Below are 19,348 nucleotides of genomic sequence, written 5' to 3' on the forward strand. Positions count from 1 at the left end.
AAGATGAATACATACTTTTAATGAAGACGAAGAACACTTAACTATACAAAACAACAAACGTGACGCTATAATAATACTAGTGCAGACACAGGCAACTAGACATAGATAATAACCCACGAAATACCCAAAGAAGATGGCTGCCTAAATATGGTTCCCAATTAGACACAACGATAAACAGCTGCCTCTAATTGAGAACCAATCTAGGCAACCATAGACATACATAAACACCTAGATAGTAAACGACCCCATAAACCTACAAAAAACCCTAGACAGTACAAAAACACATACATCACCCATGTCACACCCTGGCCTAACCAAAACAATAAAGAAAACAAAGAATACTAAGGTCAGGGCGTGACCGATCAGGTCCCATGCAGCTGCGCTCCAAATTTACGATTACTTGGATGCTGCAGCTGTGGGCAGGATTGAAGTATACTCACCCCAAGGAAAACTGTTATGGTACCCTTCATTCTGTGACATACAATTTGTTTCTAATTATCTTGCAAATGGACAACTGACTTTATAACCAAATTATCCTATTTACACTTTGTAGTCAATTTTGACACCAGAGTAAATGTTTCTGACTCATGCCGATGCCACATAGGCCATTTTTAAAGGAGAAGTTGTTGTATTTGTTCAGTCGCACTTCAAACCGACAGATTTTGATTACATTTTTGTATTATACTAATTAGATTTCCGCACGGGGGCGCGGACTTCGACTCCAGGGGTTCATAGGTCACCATTTCATTTCTTACTTGGAACTGGGGAAAAAATTGTCTAGCGCCCTGCCACTTATGTAATGTATCTGTGCATTACAAAAAAAGAACAAATACATTGTATTTATAGTTTTTTTACATTTCACTTTTGGTCCATATCGCTCCAAGCTCTATTACACAAGTCATATTCAGGTACAAATGTTTTTGTCTATGAGTGGGAGAATTAGCGAGTTTAGAAACTAGACGCCGTCTAGTTCTCGTTCGTTCTCAGTTGAAGCGCTGACGGCAGCACAGCAAATGTGTACAACAGTCCCGACGCTCTGTCTACACTTTAAGAATCCTTGCTTGCGATACTGTTTTGGAAACCTTTGGAACATATATCATCGAGAAAATGATTTTCTAAATAGGAAAGGTAAAATTACTACACACCTTTTCAACACGATTCCCACACAGCCATATTTCCAGCGACCACCTCTAATTAGCTATCTAAAGTCTCGACGAAAATGTAACCTTCTGGTCCGGGTACATTAGGATGATGATCCAATGTCAGAATGGTTCAGGTAATAACTACAGAACGAAGCCAACCTCAGCGTGAGCTTTGTTTGCAAATGGTATGAACTTTGAACTCTTATTCACTAAAGAAGTGATACCTCCTAGCCGTTGAGTTAGCAACAGCAGCTGCAAACTTGGCCTAGGAAAGAACAGACAGAGTATCCCGTCTACCACCCATCGACAACACTACAACGTATCCCGTTCACCACCAGAGACACTCTTCAAAGGACAAAGGACTCTGTTGGGCAACATGGCCTTCCATCTACCACCAACCTATTGTTGCGCAGCTTAGAGTAAATATTTTTTCCATTTTCCTTTTCCAAATGGGCGGTAATTTAGAATGCATAGGATATTGTATTTACGATAGCACAGCTTCTCACCTTTGTTCTTCAGTCTTCTTTCACTCAAACCCAAACCCCCTTTCCTTTGGGTAACTAGCTGTCATATCTGTTCTGTCCGCTAGGGACGTTTTCCTTTGACATCATTTGTAATCAAGGTATGATTCATTCTGTGTACATGTAATTCCGTGTGATTAGTTAGGTATTTAGTAAATAAATGATTAAACCCAATTTTGTATTTCTGATTCAACTTGTTAGCCAGGGTTCGTGAAGATAACCAAGAATTTACAACTTTCAGATGAGACTGAAATAAGGTGACGATTAATATTGACTGCTATTGATGTAAAATATTACTAGGTCTTTAAGAATTTATTTGGAAGATAACTGCTCTATAAATATTCTTTCATGGTGCCCCGACTTTCTAGTTAATTACATTTACATGATTAGTGCAATCAGGTAATATTAATTACAGAGAAAGGATTTTATAGAATAGCATGTCATATCAGTTAATCCGGCATAGCCAAAGACACGACAAGTGTGTAATTTATAATGACCTTTCTTGCATTTTGTAGCTTAGGTTTGTGCCTGTAATGTGTAAGACCATGTGCGATTCAAATGTAACTCAGTGTTTTTTGTTTGTGTATAGGAGCCATTGGAAAGAATCCTGCAACCCAGGATGCCACTGATGAAGGGCTCCAGATTCAGGTCACCCTGAACGGGGCCTCCGATTGTGAAGGGTCAACATCAAGTCTCCCTCTACCTGTCTCAAAGCCAGCCTCCTAAACCACATTGTTAGATAAAAATTTTAAAAAGGCTTCTAAAGTTTGTAATTTTCACTTTGAAATTTCAGACTTGATTTGCCCTTACTAAACATATATCAACCCCTACAAAAATGTATATTCATTATAATCGACATAATAATTCAGAATTCCTGTTGCTGCATGATTATTTTCCTGCCGTAGCAAACTGGTTCAAATTAAGATCCTAGGCTGCTTTTCTAAAATCTTATTTTCAATTATATCTTATTTTCTTTTATCCGCATGCCACTTGTACTTGATTTGGTTTATTTAGTATGTTTATTCAAATGTTATATATTTACAATGGCCCTAATTTGATTACTTTCCTATGTTGCTTTTGTTGCCATTGCACTGTGTGAGAAGCCTGCAAGTACATGAAAACAACATTTGATTTGACTGGATTTGATTTTTGTCATCACCAGTGGATCCAGGTGACCAGGACTGGCCCTCGATATCTGATATATTTTGCACACACATAATAATTTACAGTACTTTTCCACAAATCTTTTTCAAAGGTGCTCGACCACTCTGGAGGGACGCCCACCTCCCGAGTGCTCAATGATAACTGGGAACATGTTGGGTCATTTTCACTGCTTCTAATTTCCATATTAAACCGGTCAAACTGATGTCATTTGGAAATGCTGCTCTGAAAATCTTTCTGTTTCTATATTTTCATAGGCTTTTGTCCGGTCCCTAAACATCTGCTGCGTGAGAGAAGCACCGATGAAAGAGAAAACATTACTGATGTCAAATAGATTGAAGGATTTATCGATTTATGACATTATTCTGGTGAGCAAGGGTTTATTTAGTCTTCTAGGGCAGTAATGACAGAAGATAAGCCGCATGTATCTAATTCTAGACATGTTGTCTAACAAATAGCCTACCAAAATGTAGGAAATTATAATGCCGAAACATATCTAAATTAGATGTAAAAAACGAAATCCCTCACCCCCTGTCAAAGAAATTGTTCCGCTGTCTGACTGTACATCGCATTTCCTATCGGCCTATTTGCAGGCTAGGGTTGGGTGCAGGCAATTGCGGGCGGGTGTGGGTGAACAAACAGTTGACCCGTGCATCACTAACACACACACACACACACCCTTTAAACCCCCTATGATCATTTGAGACCTTCTTTCAAAGTCACTGAGATCTCTTCTTCTAGCCATGGTAGCAAAAGTAATGAGCAACTGGGCATTTTTATCCACGACCCTAAGCATAATGTGATGTTAATTACTTAATTAACTCAAGAACCACACCTGTGTGGAAGCACCTGCTTTCAATATACACTGAACAAAAATATAAACGCAACATGGAACAATTTCAAGGATTTAACAGTTAATATAAGGAAATCAGTCCATTTTAATTCATTAATTAGGCCCTAATCTATGGATTTCACATGACTGGGCAGGGGCGCAGCCATGGGTGGGCCTGAGAGGGCATAGGTCCACCCACTGGGGAGCCAGACCCAGTTTTCCCCACAAAAGGGCTTTATTGCAGACAGAAATACTCCTCAGTTCCATCAGCTGTCTGGGATCCCTCAGGTGAAGAAGCCGGGTGTGGTGGTCCTGGGCTGGCGTGTTTGCACGCGGTCTGCGGTTGTGAGGTCGGTTTGATGTACTACCAAATTCTCTAAAACAACGTTGGAGGTGGCTTATGGTAGATAAATTAACACTGAATTCCCTGGCAACAGCTCTGGTGGACATACCTGCAGTCAGCATGCCAATTGCACGCTCCCTCAACTTGAGACGTCTGTTTATTTGTTTTTGCTAAGTTTCACTTTCTAATAAATAATGTGGAACTCAATATCCGCTGCGCTTTGGTCCGTTTCTACGAACGTACATGACAGAATATCCCATCAAACCAGGACCAAGCAGCGTGTTCACCAGGTGAAGGATTTCTGGACATGAGAAGAAGTGATGGGGAGATTCGAAACCCTTCCTTGGCGACAGACTAAAGGAGATAATGGAGGACAGCGACGACAACAGGGTTCGCGGCTACAGAAAGCCCAAGGATAACCCAAAGTTTATTTTGGCACATGGAGCTGGCGACTGAGCAGAGGAAGGAACCAGAGACTGTCAGGGAGGCAATGGCGAAGTTGGGAGAGAGTGAGATGAGAGAGATGTTGTGAAGTGTGTTCTGCTCCACATCCGACCAGAGGATCCGGTTAGCAGTCTGGTGCAACCTGTGCCGGTTCCACTTTTCTGGCAACAAGTGCACCTCTTCAGTCCGGTGCGTCCTGTGCCTGTTCCTCGCACCCTCCCTCAAGTGCGCCTTCCCAGTCCAGTACGTCCTGTGCCTGCTCCTCGCACTCTCCTTCAAGTGTGCTTTCCCAGTCAGGTACGTCCTGTGCCTGCTCCCCGCACTCGCCCTGAAGTGCGTGTTACCAGTGTGGTGCCACCTGTCCCGGCTCCACGCACTAGGCCTCCAGTGCGCCTTCCCAGTCCAGTGCGTCCTGTGCCTGCTCCTCGCGCTCGCCCTGAGGTGCGTGTCACCAGTCCACTACCACCAGTGCCGGCCCCACGCACCAGGCTTCCTGCGATGATCCCCAGTCCAGAGCTTCCGGCGACAGTTCCCAGTCCAGAGCTTCCGGGACAGTTCCCAGTCCAGAGCTTCCGGCGACAGTTCCCAGTCCAGAGCTTCCGGCGACGGTTCCCAGTCCAGAGCTTCCGGCAACGGTTCCCAGTCCAGAGCTTCCGGCGACAGTTCCCAGTCCAGAGCTTCCGGCAAAAGGTAGACCTGTGTAATGAGCATGCTGTTAATCATCTTCTTAATATGCCACACCTGTCAGGTGGATGTATTATCTTGGCAAATGAGAAATGCTCACTAACAGGGATGTAAACAAATGTGTGCACAAAACTGGCGAGAAATACGTTTTTTTGTGCGTATGGGAAATTTCTGGGATCTTTTATTTCAGCTCATGAAACATGGGACCAACACCTTACATGTTGAATTTATATTTTTGTTCAGTATACTTTGTATCCCTCATTTACTTAGTGTTTCCTTTATTTTGTCAGTTACCTGTAGGTTATATGCTTTGGACATTAACGTAGTAGGCTAGCCTGCAGTCCTTATCAGTACATCTTGGCTAGCTGCAGTCTATATTGTCACTCTCTTGAGCCCCCTTTGTCCTGATCTTGTCCACATTCTGATTGTGCCCATATATAACCAACTCAGTGGCCTCGTGGTTAGTGTCTGTCCTGAGATTGGAACCAAAGACTGTAAAAATGGGACGAGGTGCATCTCTGCTTGGCACTCAGCATTAAGGCCATTGATTGGGGATAAGGCCCTGCAGTAGACTAGTGTCCTGTCTGGTGGGTGTACTTGTACATCAAACTGCCTCATGCTACAGAAACAGGAGAAATGCTTGTGCAAAGCGACTTACTTACTAAGGTCCTTGGACGCTAAAGTAGTAGGCTGCACTCCTTAATGGTATATCTTGGCTAGCTGCAGTCAACATTGTCACTCTCTTGAGACCACTTTGTCCTGATCTTGTCCACATTCTACATTGTGGCCACATTTTTTTCAACAGGCGTGTAGAGAGGATTCAAAGACATCTTTAGATTTTATTGTGATTAAATCTTCCTGACCATTTCTGGAGGTAGTCTAAAATGGTCTAATTCACACACTTATCAAGAGAACATCCCTGGTCATCCCTACTGCCTCTGATCTAGCGGACTCACTAAACACATGTTTGTAAATTATGTCTGAGTGTTTGAGCATGCCCCTGGCTATCTGTAAAAAATCTATAAAAAAAAAAACAACTAAAATAAACTATGCTTGGTTTGCTTAATATATTATTATTATTATATTATGGTCTCTTTGATTTTTCCCAAGTATGACAATTGGGTACTTTCTTCACCACTGTATTTGTGTTGCCATTTGTTGTCCTATTATTAGTTCATGAGAAGTACTTCCCTACACACACACACACACACACACACACACTGGAGCTACCTCTAGGGGGCTTACTGAGTTAATGAGAATGTATGAGGGTGAGAGAGCGTTGAGAAGAGCAAAGCGCGAACGAGAGATTTGTACATTTGTAGCCGTTCCCTTCGATTGTCGCCTACAGACGTCGACTGATAAACGTTTTCATCTGAAACGAGAAGACAGCGGAGTATGTCTACCAACACAGAGGGAGAAAAGTAGTCCATATTGCGCGCTATTCGTACAAGGGTGTCAGTCAATGTGGTAAGTACAAGCTCTCCCGCTGTCCTAGGCTTCTGACCAACTGTTTTGTAGGCTACAACAACGCTACAATAGTAGCAAGTCGACTATTATCAGTGTAGTTATAGAAAACAGTAGTGCTACAAAATGTCAACAGAACATCCTAGGTTGCAATGTTGAGAGTCGGCCTCTTATGGCAAAGTGTTGCAGTAGCCTGTAGCCTAGTCTCAAGGTGGCATGTTATGTTATGCAGGTATTTGCAATGTATTTGCTCTGTATTTGCACTGTTTTACTTGGCACTATCGACCATGTAGCTAATAACAAGCCCATAGGCAATGTGTAAGCTTCATACATTTGTTGAGGCCTTTACTAAATAAGGAGACATTCTAGGTGCATTTACAAGAAGGGACTTACCAAGAAGAATCCGGTTTAGGACATGTATCATGTTCTCTCACCATAAAAATATGCTTGAAGGTGTATTACGGTATCATGACTTTGCCAATACTGTAGGCCAGGGATCATTAACTAGGTATTCTTGAGTGGGTGGTCGGGGGTCCGGAACATAATTATAAATAATTTGTAGACTGCAAATTGACCTCAAGAAGCATAAACATGTATTTGGCTAAAACATAATAATTTCAAACCTTGCTTATATTTTTATACGATCAGGTGTCTCTCTATAATGCGTGGGAATAATTGGGAACAGATTTCAAAAATTAAAATGACTTGGAGCTGATTTTCTGGTGTTTTTTAAAGTATGATGTACAACAATGAAAATTGTAAAAAAAAAAAAAACATATATATATATATTGTTATTTTGCTCAGGCCGCCAGTTGGGAAACCCTGCTATACTACTTGTCTAGAGTTTATCTAAGAAGTTGGTAGAGAGATTTTAAATGATTAACGTTACTTCTGACCTAAATTCTGGCATCGAATGGTAAGGCTATGGGGTCTTAAATAGATAACAAACGTGTCAGTGCAAGGAAACAGACACCCCGTTATATAGGCCTAAGCAATGTTTGAGAAGTATAGGATACTTGCCGTAACTGCAACGAAATGTCAGCAGTCTGGCAGGGTAAAGGCTGGTTAACAGGCTACACATACACACGGTGTTTCCGATGTAATCAGTGTGTTCGGGCTGGCCTTCTTGCAACCAAATAGGCTATATGCAGATAGTTGATTGCATGTCACATATCATAGAGGCCTATTTATCGCAAACATCCTGAGAATGATGTGGTCTTTAGTCCTGCATATAGATAATATACATTCAAACTCTATATACCCTATATATATTAATTTACAACGTTGACAACTGTTTTCCCGGTTTAACCAGAATCAGTAAGAATATAAATACGTATTTTTTATTTATTTTATGATATCTCGAGCGGATGCTGCTGTAAATGCATGCATGCGCTGTTCTGTTTCTGTTACATAACCGCTGCATGCTGCTGTGTGCTCGTGCTGTGTGTCTGTACGGCGGTGAATGCACCAGAGGTGAATACATGCTTGATTACCAGTCTGACCTAGAGGAGCATTGAATAATCTATTAGTGCATAGATCAGATGCCTAAATATGTCATTTGCATATCGTGCTATTTTCTGTTTTAATATTTGTATTTAAAATAGAATATCCGACGTTCCAATCATCAACTCAATGTTAATATTTGTCCTTAAACCTGCTTTAATGGAGAGATATTGTGGTATGGTTATAGGGGGAAAGGAAAATAAAAAGAGAAACCACTTATTATAGGTGAAATGTTAGGAATGATAAAATAAGCAAAGGTAGGCTACATGTTTTGGAAATTACATTTTTAAATAATGCACTGAATACAACCTAGGCTACTGATGTCAGACAGAATACTATGTTGTGTATTGGCAGAATGGTAGTACAGCTTTGAACTAACTGTATTTGAAATAACAAACCACAGAACAGGATTCTCTGTTTGCCAGCCCCTCAGTTAGTTCCAAAGGTTTATTTTATGAAGCAACTTCTATCAATAGCTACTGCTCTTGAATATAAAAAAAAGGCATGCCAGGCATGTACTGTAGATTTGAATAGATTCAAATATGATATAATAGATTATTTGTCAATGTCGATAAATGTACATTTGCCACAATCCCCCCCCCCCCCGCCCACACACACACACACACACACACACCAGGGTTTGACATGAACTTTTTTGCCAAGTCACTTGTCCCCCCAAAAAAGGTATGTTACGCTATGGGCCAAAAAGGTGACTTAAAAGTGAGTCATATGATGCAAGGAACCACTTTACAAAAAAAAACAAATTATTATGATTATTACGCCTATTACCATACAGAGAATCAGACAAAAAATGTAGGCTACTCTCTGCCTATTGACTTCTTTGCATATTCAAGCCTGTCTAAAAATACAACACTGTCCCTTTAAGGCTGTCCTGGAGGATGGTTGGCTACCCTTCATAGGCTATAAAATGTAGCAAAAATTACAACCAAAGTACTTTTTTGTCTTTATGAAATAATTTCCCCATTCAATGAATCAGAGAACAATTGGCTAAAGTAGGCTACTTCAAAGCAAGATAAATAACTTTTTTTTAAATCCCCTTGAGCATGGTGAAGTTATTAATTACACCAATAGTGACTTTAAAATGATGATGAAGCGTGATTCCTCACTCCAGAGAGTGCGTTTCCGCTGCCCCAGAGTCCAATGTGTGCCAGCTTTCCATTACTCCAGCCGATGCTTGGCATTGCGCATGTTGATCTTAGGCTTGTTTGCGGCTGCTCGGCCATGGAAACCCATTTCATGAAGCTCCCAACGGAACAGTTCTTGTGCTGACGTTGCTTTCAGAGGTAGTTTGGAACTCGGTAGTGAGTGTTGCAACTGAGGACAGGCAATTTTTACGCACTTCAGCACTTGGCGGTCCTGTTCTGTGAGCTTGTGTGGCCTACCACTTTGCGTCAGAGCCATTGTTGCTCCTAGATGTTTCTAATTCACAATAACAGCACTTAAAGTTGTTGAAAGTATGGCCATTCTACTGCCAATTTTTTTATATAAAAAAAAATGTAACTAGGCAAGTTAGTTAAGAACAAATTCATATTTATAATGACGGCCTACCTGGGAGCAGTGTGTTAACTGCCTTGTTCAGGGGCAGAAAGACAGATGTTTACCTTGTCAGCTCGGGGATTCGATCCAGCATCCTTTCGGTTACTGGCCTAACGTTTTTACCTCTAGGCTACCTGCCGCCTCACCCATATGGAGATTACATGGCTGTGTGCTTGATTTTATACACCTGTCAGCAACGGATGTGGCTGAAATAGCCAAATCCACTAATTTTGAAGGGGTGTCCACATACTTTTGTTTGTATAGTATATATTAATTTTGTCTGAAATTTGTTGTTGTTGTCCTCGACAAGCGCTAATGTCGAGGCACACGCACGCAGAAACACTGCATCTCTATTATTTTTCTTGTGTTCTTGTTCTACAGATTCTCCCTGACTGAGAGATTTAGTCTTTATTAAGTTTAGAGGTTATATACCTATGTCCTTGACGTGTGCTGAATGCAGCCGGAAGCAAGCCTAGGCCCTTGTCAAAAGTAGCGCACTATATAGGGAATAGGGTGTAATTTGGGACACAAGCCGTGAGTCATCAGGGCTAATGGGGGAGAGGAAACATGTACAATTTAATCTGGATTGGAGGGCACTTCATCTCTGTGTGCGTGCGGCATGTGTGTGTGTGTTTCATCTGTGATGGCTGCTAACTGCCCACTCATAGGAGCTTTGTTGTCTAATAGGGCAAACCCAACTCTGCCCTGATGTTATGGGGAGATTGATATAATGTAACTAGCTAGCTAACTTCTCTCTCTCTCTCGCTTTCTCTCTCTGTGTCTCTCTGTAAGTTTATGGGACTAGTGGAGTTAGTTGGAGGCATTATACCAATAGTGGCTGGTGAGAGTTGAATTACATTATACAAATGTACAATTGTCTGGGTTTTCAGGTTGTTGTTATCTACCTAAACAAGGCATGATATAAATGTTCACGTAATCCATACAGCAGTTTAACTGTATAGGCCAAGTGTATTTGGAATGGAAGGAACCATATTGAAATGCAGAAATATACATACAGTACATCTGTATCAGGTGTCCAAACAAAACGCATCTTTTGACCAAATGGTAAAATAGTAGATAATCCTCTATGAAAACGAATTACCTCATGTCTCTATCGTAATATGTTAATAAGTTAATAAGTTACTGGAGGTTTTTTTACCCTAGTGGGGTGGCCAGAATTTGGCGCAGCGTGGTAAGTGTCCAAAACGTTTATTTAAAGACATAAACTGAACACTACAAAACAACAAACGTGAAACGAACGAAACCGAAACAGTACCGTGTGGCAACAAACACACATACGGAAAAAAAACACCCACAACTCAAAAGTGAAACCCAGGCTACCTAAGTATGATTCTCAATCAGAGACAACTAACGACACCTGCCTCTGATTGAGAACCATACTAGGCTGAACTCAAAACCCCAACATAGAAAAACACACAGACTGCCCACCCCAACTCACGCCCTGACCATACTAAATAAAGACAAATCAAAGGAAATAAAGGTCAGAATGTGAAAGTGACTAAATCAATGGAGGCCAGAGAAAAAAAGTGGTAAAAAATATGTAGCATCGTGTCAGCTAGGCTGAATTCTGTGAAAAATTAAGGCTACTGGCTACCAGACAGGCTCACTTTCCTGTTGAACTCGTCATCTTTTTTTCTCGACTCCGCAGGACATAAAACAATAGAGGTAAGATGGATATCGATTTTGAGACATGACGTAGTATGTTTAAAAATTCATGTTATTTTTCAACAATTTCTCACAAAAACAAGTGTCTCAGTGAAATACCTTAGCAATACAAAACAAAACACACCTAATCCAAAAAGTAAAAAGAAAGAAATTAAGAAATATCAGAACAAATCCAATTTGCAAAAGTGTGTATACTTGTAGTTATATAGGATGAGCCATGTCTAGAATACAGTTTATACATATAAAGTGGATAAAACAGTATAAACATTATTAAAGTGACCACTCTATGGTGCAGGAGTACCAGGTGGTATCCGGCTAGTGACAGTGTCTGAGGTTTAGGTACTGGGCGGAGGCCGGCTAGTGGTGACTGTTTAACAGTCTGATGGCCTGGAGATAGAAGCTGTTTATCAGTCTCTCAGTCCCAGCTTTGCTGCAGCTGTACTGTCTCTGGGTGGCTGGGGGTCCTTTTTTCTTCTTGGCCTTCCTGTGATACAGGGTGCTGTAGCTGTCCTGGAGGGCAGGCGGTGTGCCCCTGATGATGCGGTGGGATGACCGCCCTCTGGAGATTCCTGTTGTTGTGGACGGTGCAATTGCCGTACCAGGCGGTGATACAGCTCAACAGGATGCTCTCAATAATGCATCTGTACAAGTCTGTGAGGGTCTTAGGGGCCAAGATTAATTTATTCAGCCTCCTGAGGTTGAAGAGGCGCTGTTGCGCCTTCACCACACTGTCTGTGTGAAGGGACCATTTCAGGTAGTCAGTGATGTGCACGCTGAGGAACTTCAAGCTTTTGAACCTCTCCGCTCTGGCCCCGTCGATGTGGTAGGGGGTGTGCTCTCTCTACTGTCTTCTGTAGTCCACATTGAGTGAGAGCTTATTGTCCTGGCACCACTCCGCCAAGGCACTCACCTCCTCTCTGTAATATTGTGTCGTCAGTAACTTGATGATTGAGTTGTAGACGTGCATGTCCACACAGTCATGGCTGAACAGGGAGTATTATAGGGGGCTGAGCATGCACCCCTGTGGTGCCCCTGTGTTGAGGACCAGCGTGGGGAGGTGTTGTTGCCTACTTTCACCACTTGGGGTCAGCCAGTCAGGATGTCAATGACCCAGTTTCACAGAGAGGGATTCAGACCCAGGGCCCTGAGGTTAGTGATGAGCTTTGAGGGCACTATGGTGTTGAAGGCACCAGTAGTAGTTCGAACATTCTCACATAGCTATTCCTGTTGTCCAGGCAAACTGTAATGGGTCTAGGGTATCAGGTAAAATGGAGGTGATATGGTCCTTAGCTATTCTTTCACTGCACTTCATGATTATAGAAATGAGTGCTACAGGACAATATTCATTCAGTTCAGTTACCTTCGCTTTCTTGGGTACAGGAACAATGGTGGACTTCTTGAAGCAAGTGGGAACAACAGATTGGGATAGTGAGAGATTGAATATGTCCGTAAACACTCTGCGCGTGCTCTGAGGATGCGACTTGGGATGCCTTCTGGGCCAGAAGCCTTGCAAGGGTTAACACGCGTAAATGTCTTACTCAAGTCGGCCTTTTACATTTAATTAAGCTCGTCATGCTTTAGCTTTTTTTGCGATCTTTGAAGACGACAACCGCAAAATGCGAAATCCTCAAAAGTTGTTCAGAGAAACCTGCACCACGATGTCAACAGAGCTCAGTGCTTTTTAGCGGATGTATTAGGTTTATGAAGTCTGACTTTTGCGATATAATGTTAATTAAGTATTAGAGAAAGACCCCACTGAATGATTCAGAACAGGAATAATCATGTTTGTCTTGGTAAAAAAAAAGTATTTTATAGCAGAGTGGGTGGACACCCTAACCTGTATACAAGATTGTGCACTGAAAAGTGTAAGACGTCAATAATAGGGCAGTCACACTTGAATATTAGTAAAGAAAACATAAGGACATTTGAAGGCCGTCTCTCTGGGTGAAACTGCCAAAGCGTAGGGTTGGGGACTGGGGGAGGAAATGTACTTTGACAATTTAGCTCATCTGTTGTTGATTAGAACAAACACACGGCCACATTTTGAGTTGGAGTTCTGTATTGTCTGGCTGCACACGCTATCCTCACATTTAGGCTACGGTCAACAACTGAACAACATACAACTGAAAACCCTTTCGTAATAAGTAGCTCTTATACCTGTGTTGTAAATACACTAATAACATGGATTACCATGTTACATTGTACTTTAGTAAATTCATTTTAATTGCATAGTAATAGATGTTGTGTTTCAGGAAATCATGTTAGACACTGTGATTGGTTGTTTGACAGTGGTGAGCGGCTCCAAGGCAGACATACACACCTCCTGAATCCTATTTTTCCCTGACCAGTCTGAGCCCGCTGTGTTGTGATGGGACCTGTGACCTAAATGTGATAAATGAGTGGTGTTTGACACTGTAATTCTTTGACAGTAGTGGGCCACTCCAAGGCAGACACACTCCTCCAATGTGTCCTTGTCCAGTCCTTGTGTGATCTGATCTGGGACCAGTGGGATAAATGAGTGGCCTGGCTGAGGATCGCAGCGTTGGCACACACCACAAAGCCTACACAGGTGAGGGGACCGGACTGTCAGACCTTGCATTAATCTTTTTACTTTGTAAGAAGCATAGGAGGACTTATGCTCTTTTACGGAGTCAAGTATATCTACTGATTTTACAGAAGCTGTACTATGGATGTGTATGAAGATGCTAGGAATTAACTGAATGATAAACAGTTGAGCCCTGTGTTTGTTTCTACTTTATAATTTGATCCAATGTCAACCATATTGAAACCATGATAAAAAAACAGTTTTATTTCATGTCCGTCCCTAACTGTGTGTTATTGTAGTCCTGGTAACCCCAGTCTTGTCTCTGACCTTGTACTGAGGTCTCTTGGTCTAACCCTGTCTATCTGTCCCTGCTATCTTCCACCCAGTAGGATGTCGTGGGTCCGAGGCTTCTTCGTAGCCAAAGTGGACGAACGAAAGACCGCGTGGGGGGAGCGCAATGGCAGAAAGTCCAACAAGCGGAAGAACGGTTGCTCAGGGTCATCTCTCTGCAAGCCCCGCTGCATGAGCTGCCTGCGGGACGCTGAGGACCTGGATCCCACCCCTCCCACCCCCCAGCACTACCACCGTGGAGGAGGGGGATCCGGCCCCAGCGGAGGGGGTAACTTTGGGATGCGCTGTGGCTGGCAGGAGGACCACTATGGGAAACGGACCGGGGCGGCGGGAGACCTGGGGTTGAAGGCCGTGGATCTGGGGTTCGATGACGGAGACCTGACAGGGAGGAAAGGTCCAGGGGAGGACGATTTGGGGGAAGGAATGGGGGAGGATGGAGGAACATGCAATGCCTTCACAGCCGCGGAGTGCTGGATGCGCGTTGTACGAGTGTTCCAGTCGAAGAAGTTCACGTCGGCGAAACTGGAACGTCTGTACCAGCGCTACTTCTTCAGGCTCAACCAGAGCTCTCTGACTATGCTGATGGGTGTCCTTGTCATAGTCTGCGGCGTCATGCTAGCCTTCCACTGTGTCCACGCTCCACCCGACGTAGCCTACGCCTCGGTGCTCTCCGTGGCCATGGCCCTCTTCCTGTCCATGATGGTGGTGTGTAACAGGAACGGCTTCCACCAGGACTACATGTGGATCGTCAGCTACTTGGTGATCGGGGTGCTGCTGGTGGTCCAGGTGTTTGGGGTGTTGATGGTTGCCCCCCGAAGCGCTTCTGAGGGGATCTGGTGGTCTGTGTTCTTTATATACATAATCTATACGCTGTTGCCAGTGAGGATGAGAGCTGCAGTGCTGAGTGGAGGGGTACTGTCTACCATACACCTCATCACCGCATGGCAACTCAACCAGGATGATGTTTTCCTATGGAAACAGGTAGGGCTCTACAGTCAACATGATATGATCCCATACAACTTTATTGGAAACGGGTAGGATTATACAATCAACACTTTTTAATACAATGCAATTAATCTTATTCAGCTGGTGGCCATTTTGATACACAGTCTAACTTTATTATGAGTCATGGGGAAATTTACTTGCCATTTGCACACATACAGTAATGTAGGAAAGTGTTGACGTTACATGGCTTTACACTCTATTCAGCAAGTTTTGTATGATTTTGATGACAATAATCATCTTTGTCTGTGCATTGGTTGAAAATGTGCATTGCTTTATTGAGAATAGCTTGAAGACTGGAGGGGTATACTATGATTCAAGCTAGACCTACAGAGGGTTTTCTAGAGCTATCCTGCATCAGTAAGCTTCACATTCCTGCCCAGGCATCAACTGTATTATGACTGTGGATATTGCTTGTCCGCCTGCTGCTAACTCTAGCAAGCTTTTAACTGCGCGTGCATGTCGCACGTGGCTAGTCGAACACTGAAATCTTCATTGAGAAGCATCAATCCATAGGCGAGACAGTGCCACATTTTCATTTGTGCCAAAATCAAAATGAAACTTATCTTGCAAATTCAGCAGGCTATGGTGTGAAATAGGCTTTTAGAAGTGTAATCTTTATTTTATTGCTTATCGTTAATGCCGACCTTGGTGTGCTTATCAATGCACAAACACCTTTTTTCCCCCACTCCTATCACTAGAATAATTTTAGTAAGTCATATAAAAGTTATACTGTGCTTGAAGTTTCAATTGCATTCTGTCATTACTGAATGTGTAATGTGATAGGTATTTTAATAACTACTATTTTCTAACACGCAAAAAAACAAACATTTGATTGATAAAATATTTAGTCCGTTCTATTTAAATGAAGGGGATGATGGCGCACTCTTTGCGATAGGGACGGAATCTGATTTCATTGGTCCTCAACTTGCGACTCAGACTCTTCATTCAGGATTAAATGGAGTTCTGAAGGATTCGGTGCCATAGATATTTACCTGGCTAAAAGGTGAGCCATTTTCGGGGTACCAGTTATCCCGAGTTAAGCTCATTTGACCAAAATTACGCCACAAACCAGGTATGTAGAATAGGGCTCGGCTCATGTAACCGTACGTAAAAAATATATACAGTGGCAAGAAAAAGTATGTGAACTCATACCTGGATTTCTCCATAAATTGATCATACAATTTGATCTGATCTTCATCTAAGTTGCAACAGTAGACAAACATAGTTTGCTTAAACTAATAACACACAAACAATTCTATGTTTTCATGTCTTTATTGAACACACCGTGTGTGAACCCTTGGATTTAATAACTGGTTGACCCTCCTTTGGAAGCAATAACCTCAACCAAATGTTTTCTGTAGTTGCGGATCACACCTGCACAACGGTCAGGAGGAATTTTGGACCATTCCTCTTTACAAAACTGTTTCAGCAATATTCCTGGGATGCCTGGTGTGAACTGCTGTCTTGAGGTCATGCCACAGCATCTCAATCAGGTTGAAGTCAGGACTCTGACTGGGCCACTCCAGAAGGTGTATTTTCTTCTGATGAAGCCATTCTGTTGTTGATTTACTTCTGTGTTTTGGGTTGTTGTCCTGTTGCATCACCCAACTTCTGTTGAGCTTCAATTGGCGGACAGGTAGCCTAACAATCTCCTGCAAAATGTCTTGGTAAACTTGGGAATTAGTATTTCTGTCGATGATAGCAAGCTGTCCAGGCCCTGAGGCAGCGAAGCAGCCCCAAACCATGATGCTCTCTCCACCATACTTTACAGTTGGGATGAGGTTTTGATGATGGTGTGCTGTGCCTTTTTTCTCCACACATGGTGTTGTGTGTTGCTTCCAAACAACTCAAATGTAGTTTCATCTGTCCACAGAATATTTTGCCAGTAGCACAGAAAATCCAGGTGCACTTTTGCAAACTTAAGATGTGCAGCAATGTTTTTTCTGGACAACATTGGCTTCTTCCATGGTGTCTTGTTTAGTGTTTTACGTATCGTAGACTCAACAGAGACGTTAGCATGTTTTCTGTAAGTCTGTAGCTGACACTATAGAGCTGTGCTCTTGCAGTCATCTTTGCAGGACGGCCACTCCAGTGCTGAACTTTCTCCATTTATAGACAATTTGTCTTACCGTGGACTGATGAACATCAATGCTTTTAGAGATACTTTTGTAACCCTTTCCAGCTTTATGCAAGTCAACAATTCTTAATCTTAGGTCTACTGAGATCTCTTTTGTTCGAGGCATGGTGCACATCAGGCAGTGCTTCTTGTGAATAGCAAACTCAAAGTTTGTGAGTAAAAAAAAAAGTATGCTCTTAACCAACGTCTCCAATCTCGTCTCATTGATTGGACTCCATGTTAGCTGACTCCTGATGTAACGCTTGTCGTCTGGGGAAGGAGAGGAGGACCAAGGTGCAGCGTGGTAAGTGTTCATATTTTAAATATTTTGATGAACACTGAAAACAAAACGATAAACAACCAACGAACAGTCCTGTAAGGTGCAACACAACACTAAACCGAAAATAACCACCCACAAAACACAATGGAAAACAGGCTACCTAAATATGGTTCTTAATCAGGGACATCGATTGACAGCTGCCTATGATTGAGAACCATACCAGGCCAAACACAGAAATAGAAAATCATAGACAAACTAACATAGACAAAAAGAGAAAACAAAGGAACTAAGGTCAGAACGTGACACCTGACTCCAATTAACCCAGAGGTTCACATACTTCTTCCAACCTACACTGTGAATATTTAAATGATGTATTCAATATAGACAAGAAAAATACAATAATTTGTGTGTTATTAGGTTAAGCACACTATATGCTTGTCTATTGTTGTGACTTAGATGAAGATCCGATCAGATTTGATGACCAGTTTATGCATATATCCATGTCATTCCAAAGGCTCCGCATACCTTTTCTTGCCACTGTACGTTTAACTTTAAAAAAAACAATGGTCATGAGGTCTTGCTCAATCCAAATTCTTGCTAGATAGAGTGTAGCTAAACTTCAATGAGCTTTTCAGGGAACACACTTTTGGCATGAGAAGAAAGATACAAAATCACTCCACCTCTTCCTTCTCAGCCAGGGCCCCCTATTTATCCTCTTACAATCAGGCCCCACTACCCATGACTATCCGTGGCTTGAGGCAACCTACTTTTTCTTCCCTCTGCATTAATATAGGATAAACTGTGTACGGACTCTATATTTCACGCATACACTCACCCACACTCCTTTCACCATTCTCCCATGGTGTGGTGTCAAAGGTGCCTTACTAAAAGTAGATGGGATAGTGAAGTGTTGGCCGCCTTAAAATGTTATTTTTAATGAAGCGGTATGTGCGTGCGTGTGTGTTTTCAGCTTCAGGGCGACGATCAGAAGCTCCTTTTGGAGTTTGTAGAAGGTCATTTGGATTGAATGAGCCTGTTTAGCTGTGTTTTGAAGGAATATCATGATAATATAATACAGTAGCATTCATATTCAAGCCTCAATTCACTGAGACAAGGATGCCATTGTGGCTTTGTGTAAGGGGTGGGGGAATATTTTGCGGATGGGGGCGTTGGGGAGGATTCTGATAGTCCAATGTACTTGACAAAGGAACATAACTGAATATCCATTGCTTGAAAATAGAGGAAGAGATTGACCCAAACTCTTTTTTCTTACTAGATTTATGCATTATTTTGTCATTATGAATGATTATTGCATATAAACTGCCTAAACTTTACTTACTAATGTTGACACTTCAGATAAAGAGTTCTTGACAAATTGCCAGTAGCAGTAGCTTCTGCTCTACACAGAGTCTATCAAAACATATCGATTTATAGTTATGATACTATTTGGTATGACAAGTTATTGACATGTCCATTAGATCAGTACCATTTAAAATCACGACTGCACTAAATAGGGAATAGGGTGCCATTTGGTATGCAGTGTAGTATGATACAGACGTGGGATCCTAATTTGATCACTCTTTTGTTGCTGAGAATGATCCTGGAAAGCAGGAAATTCAAACTGGTATTGTATTTGTTTTAAAAAGGCTTCTGAAGTTAGTCATTTCCACTTTGAAATGTCCGACTCGATTTGCCCTAATGAAAAATGTATTAA

The 19,348-nt window shown here is 42.1% G+C and overlaps 1 protein-coding gene across 2 annotated transcripts in view; it reads left to right on the top strand.

Annotated features, from left to right (window-relative positions):
• The first annotated feature begins 6,367 nt into the window (after positions 1 to 6,367).
• LOC109869150 (adenylate cyclase type 6) overlaps positions 6,368 to 19,348 on the top strand; it is an 80,067-nt gene continuing 67,086 nt past the window's right edge. The window contains exons 1-3 of one of the 2 annotated variants that reach the window (XM_020459062.2): positions 6,368 to 6,594; positions 13,767 to 13,906; positions 14,269 to 15,214. In XM_020459062.2, coding sequence (XP_020314651.1) covers positions 14,273 to 15,214 — 942 coding nt within the window. In that variant the 5' untranslated portion in view covers positions 6,368 to 6,594; positions 13,767 to 13,906; positions 14,269 to 14,272. The remainder of the gene's footprint in view (positions 6,595 to 13,766; positions 13,907 to 14,268; positions 15,215 to 19,348) is intronic. The other variant, XM_020459064.2, reaches the window with a different exon arrangement.

This window comes from Oncorhynchus kisutch, linkage group LG24 (genome assembly GCF_002021735.2).
Source record: "Oncorhynchus kisutch isolate 150728-3 linkage group LG24, Okis_V2, whole genome shotgun sequence".
Classification (NCBI taxonomy): Eukaryota; Metazoa; Chordata; class Actinopteri; order Salmoniformes; family Salmonidae; genus Oncorhynchus; species Oncorhynchus kisutch.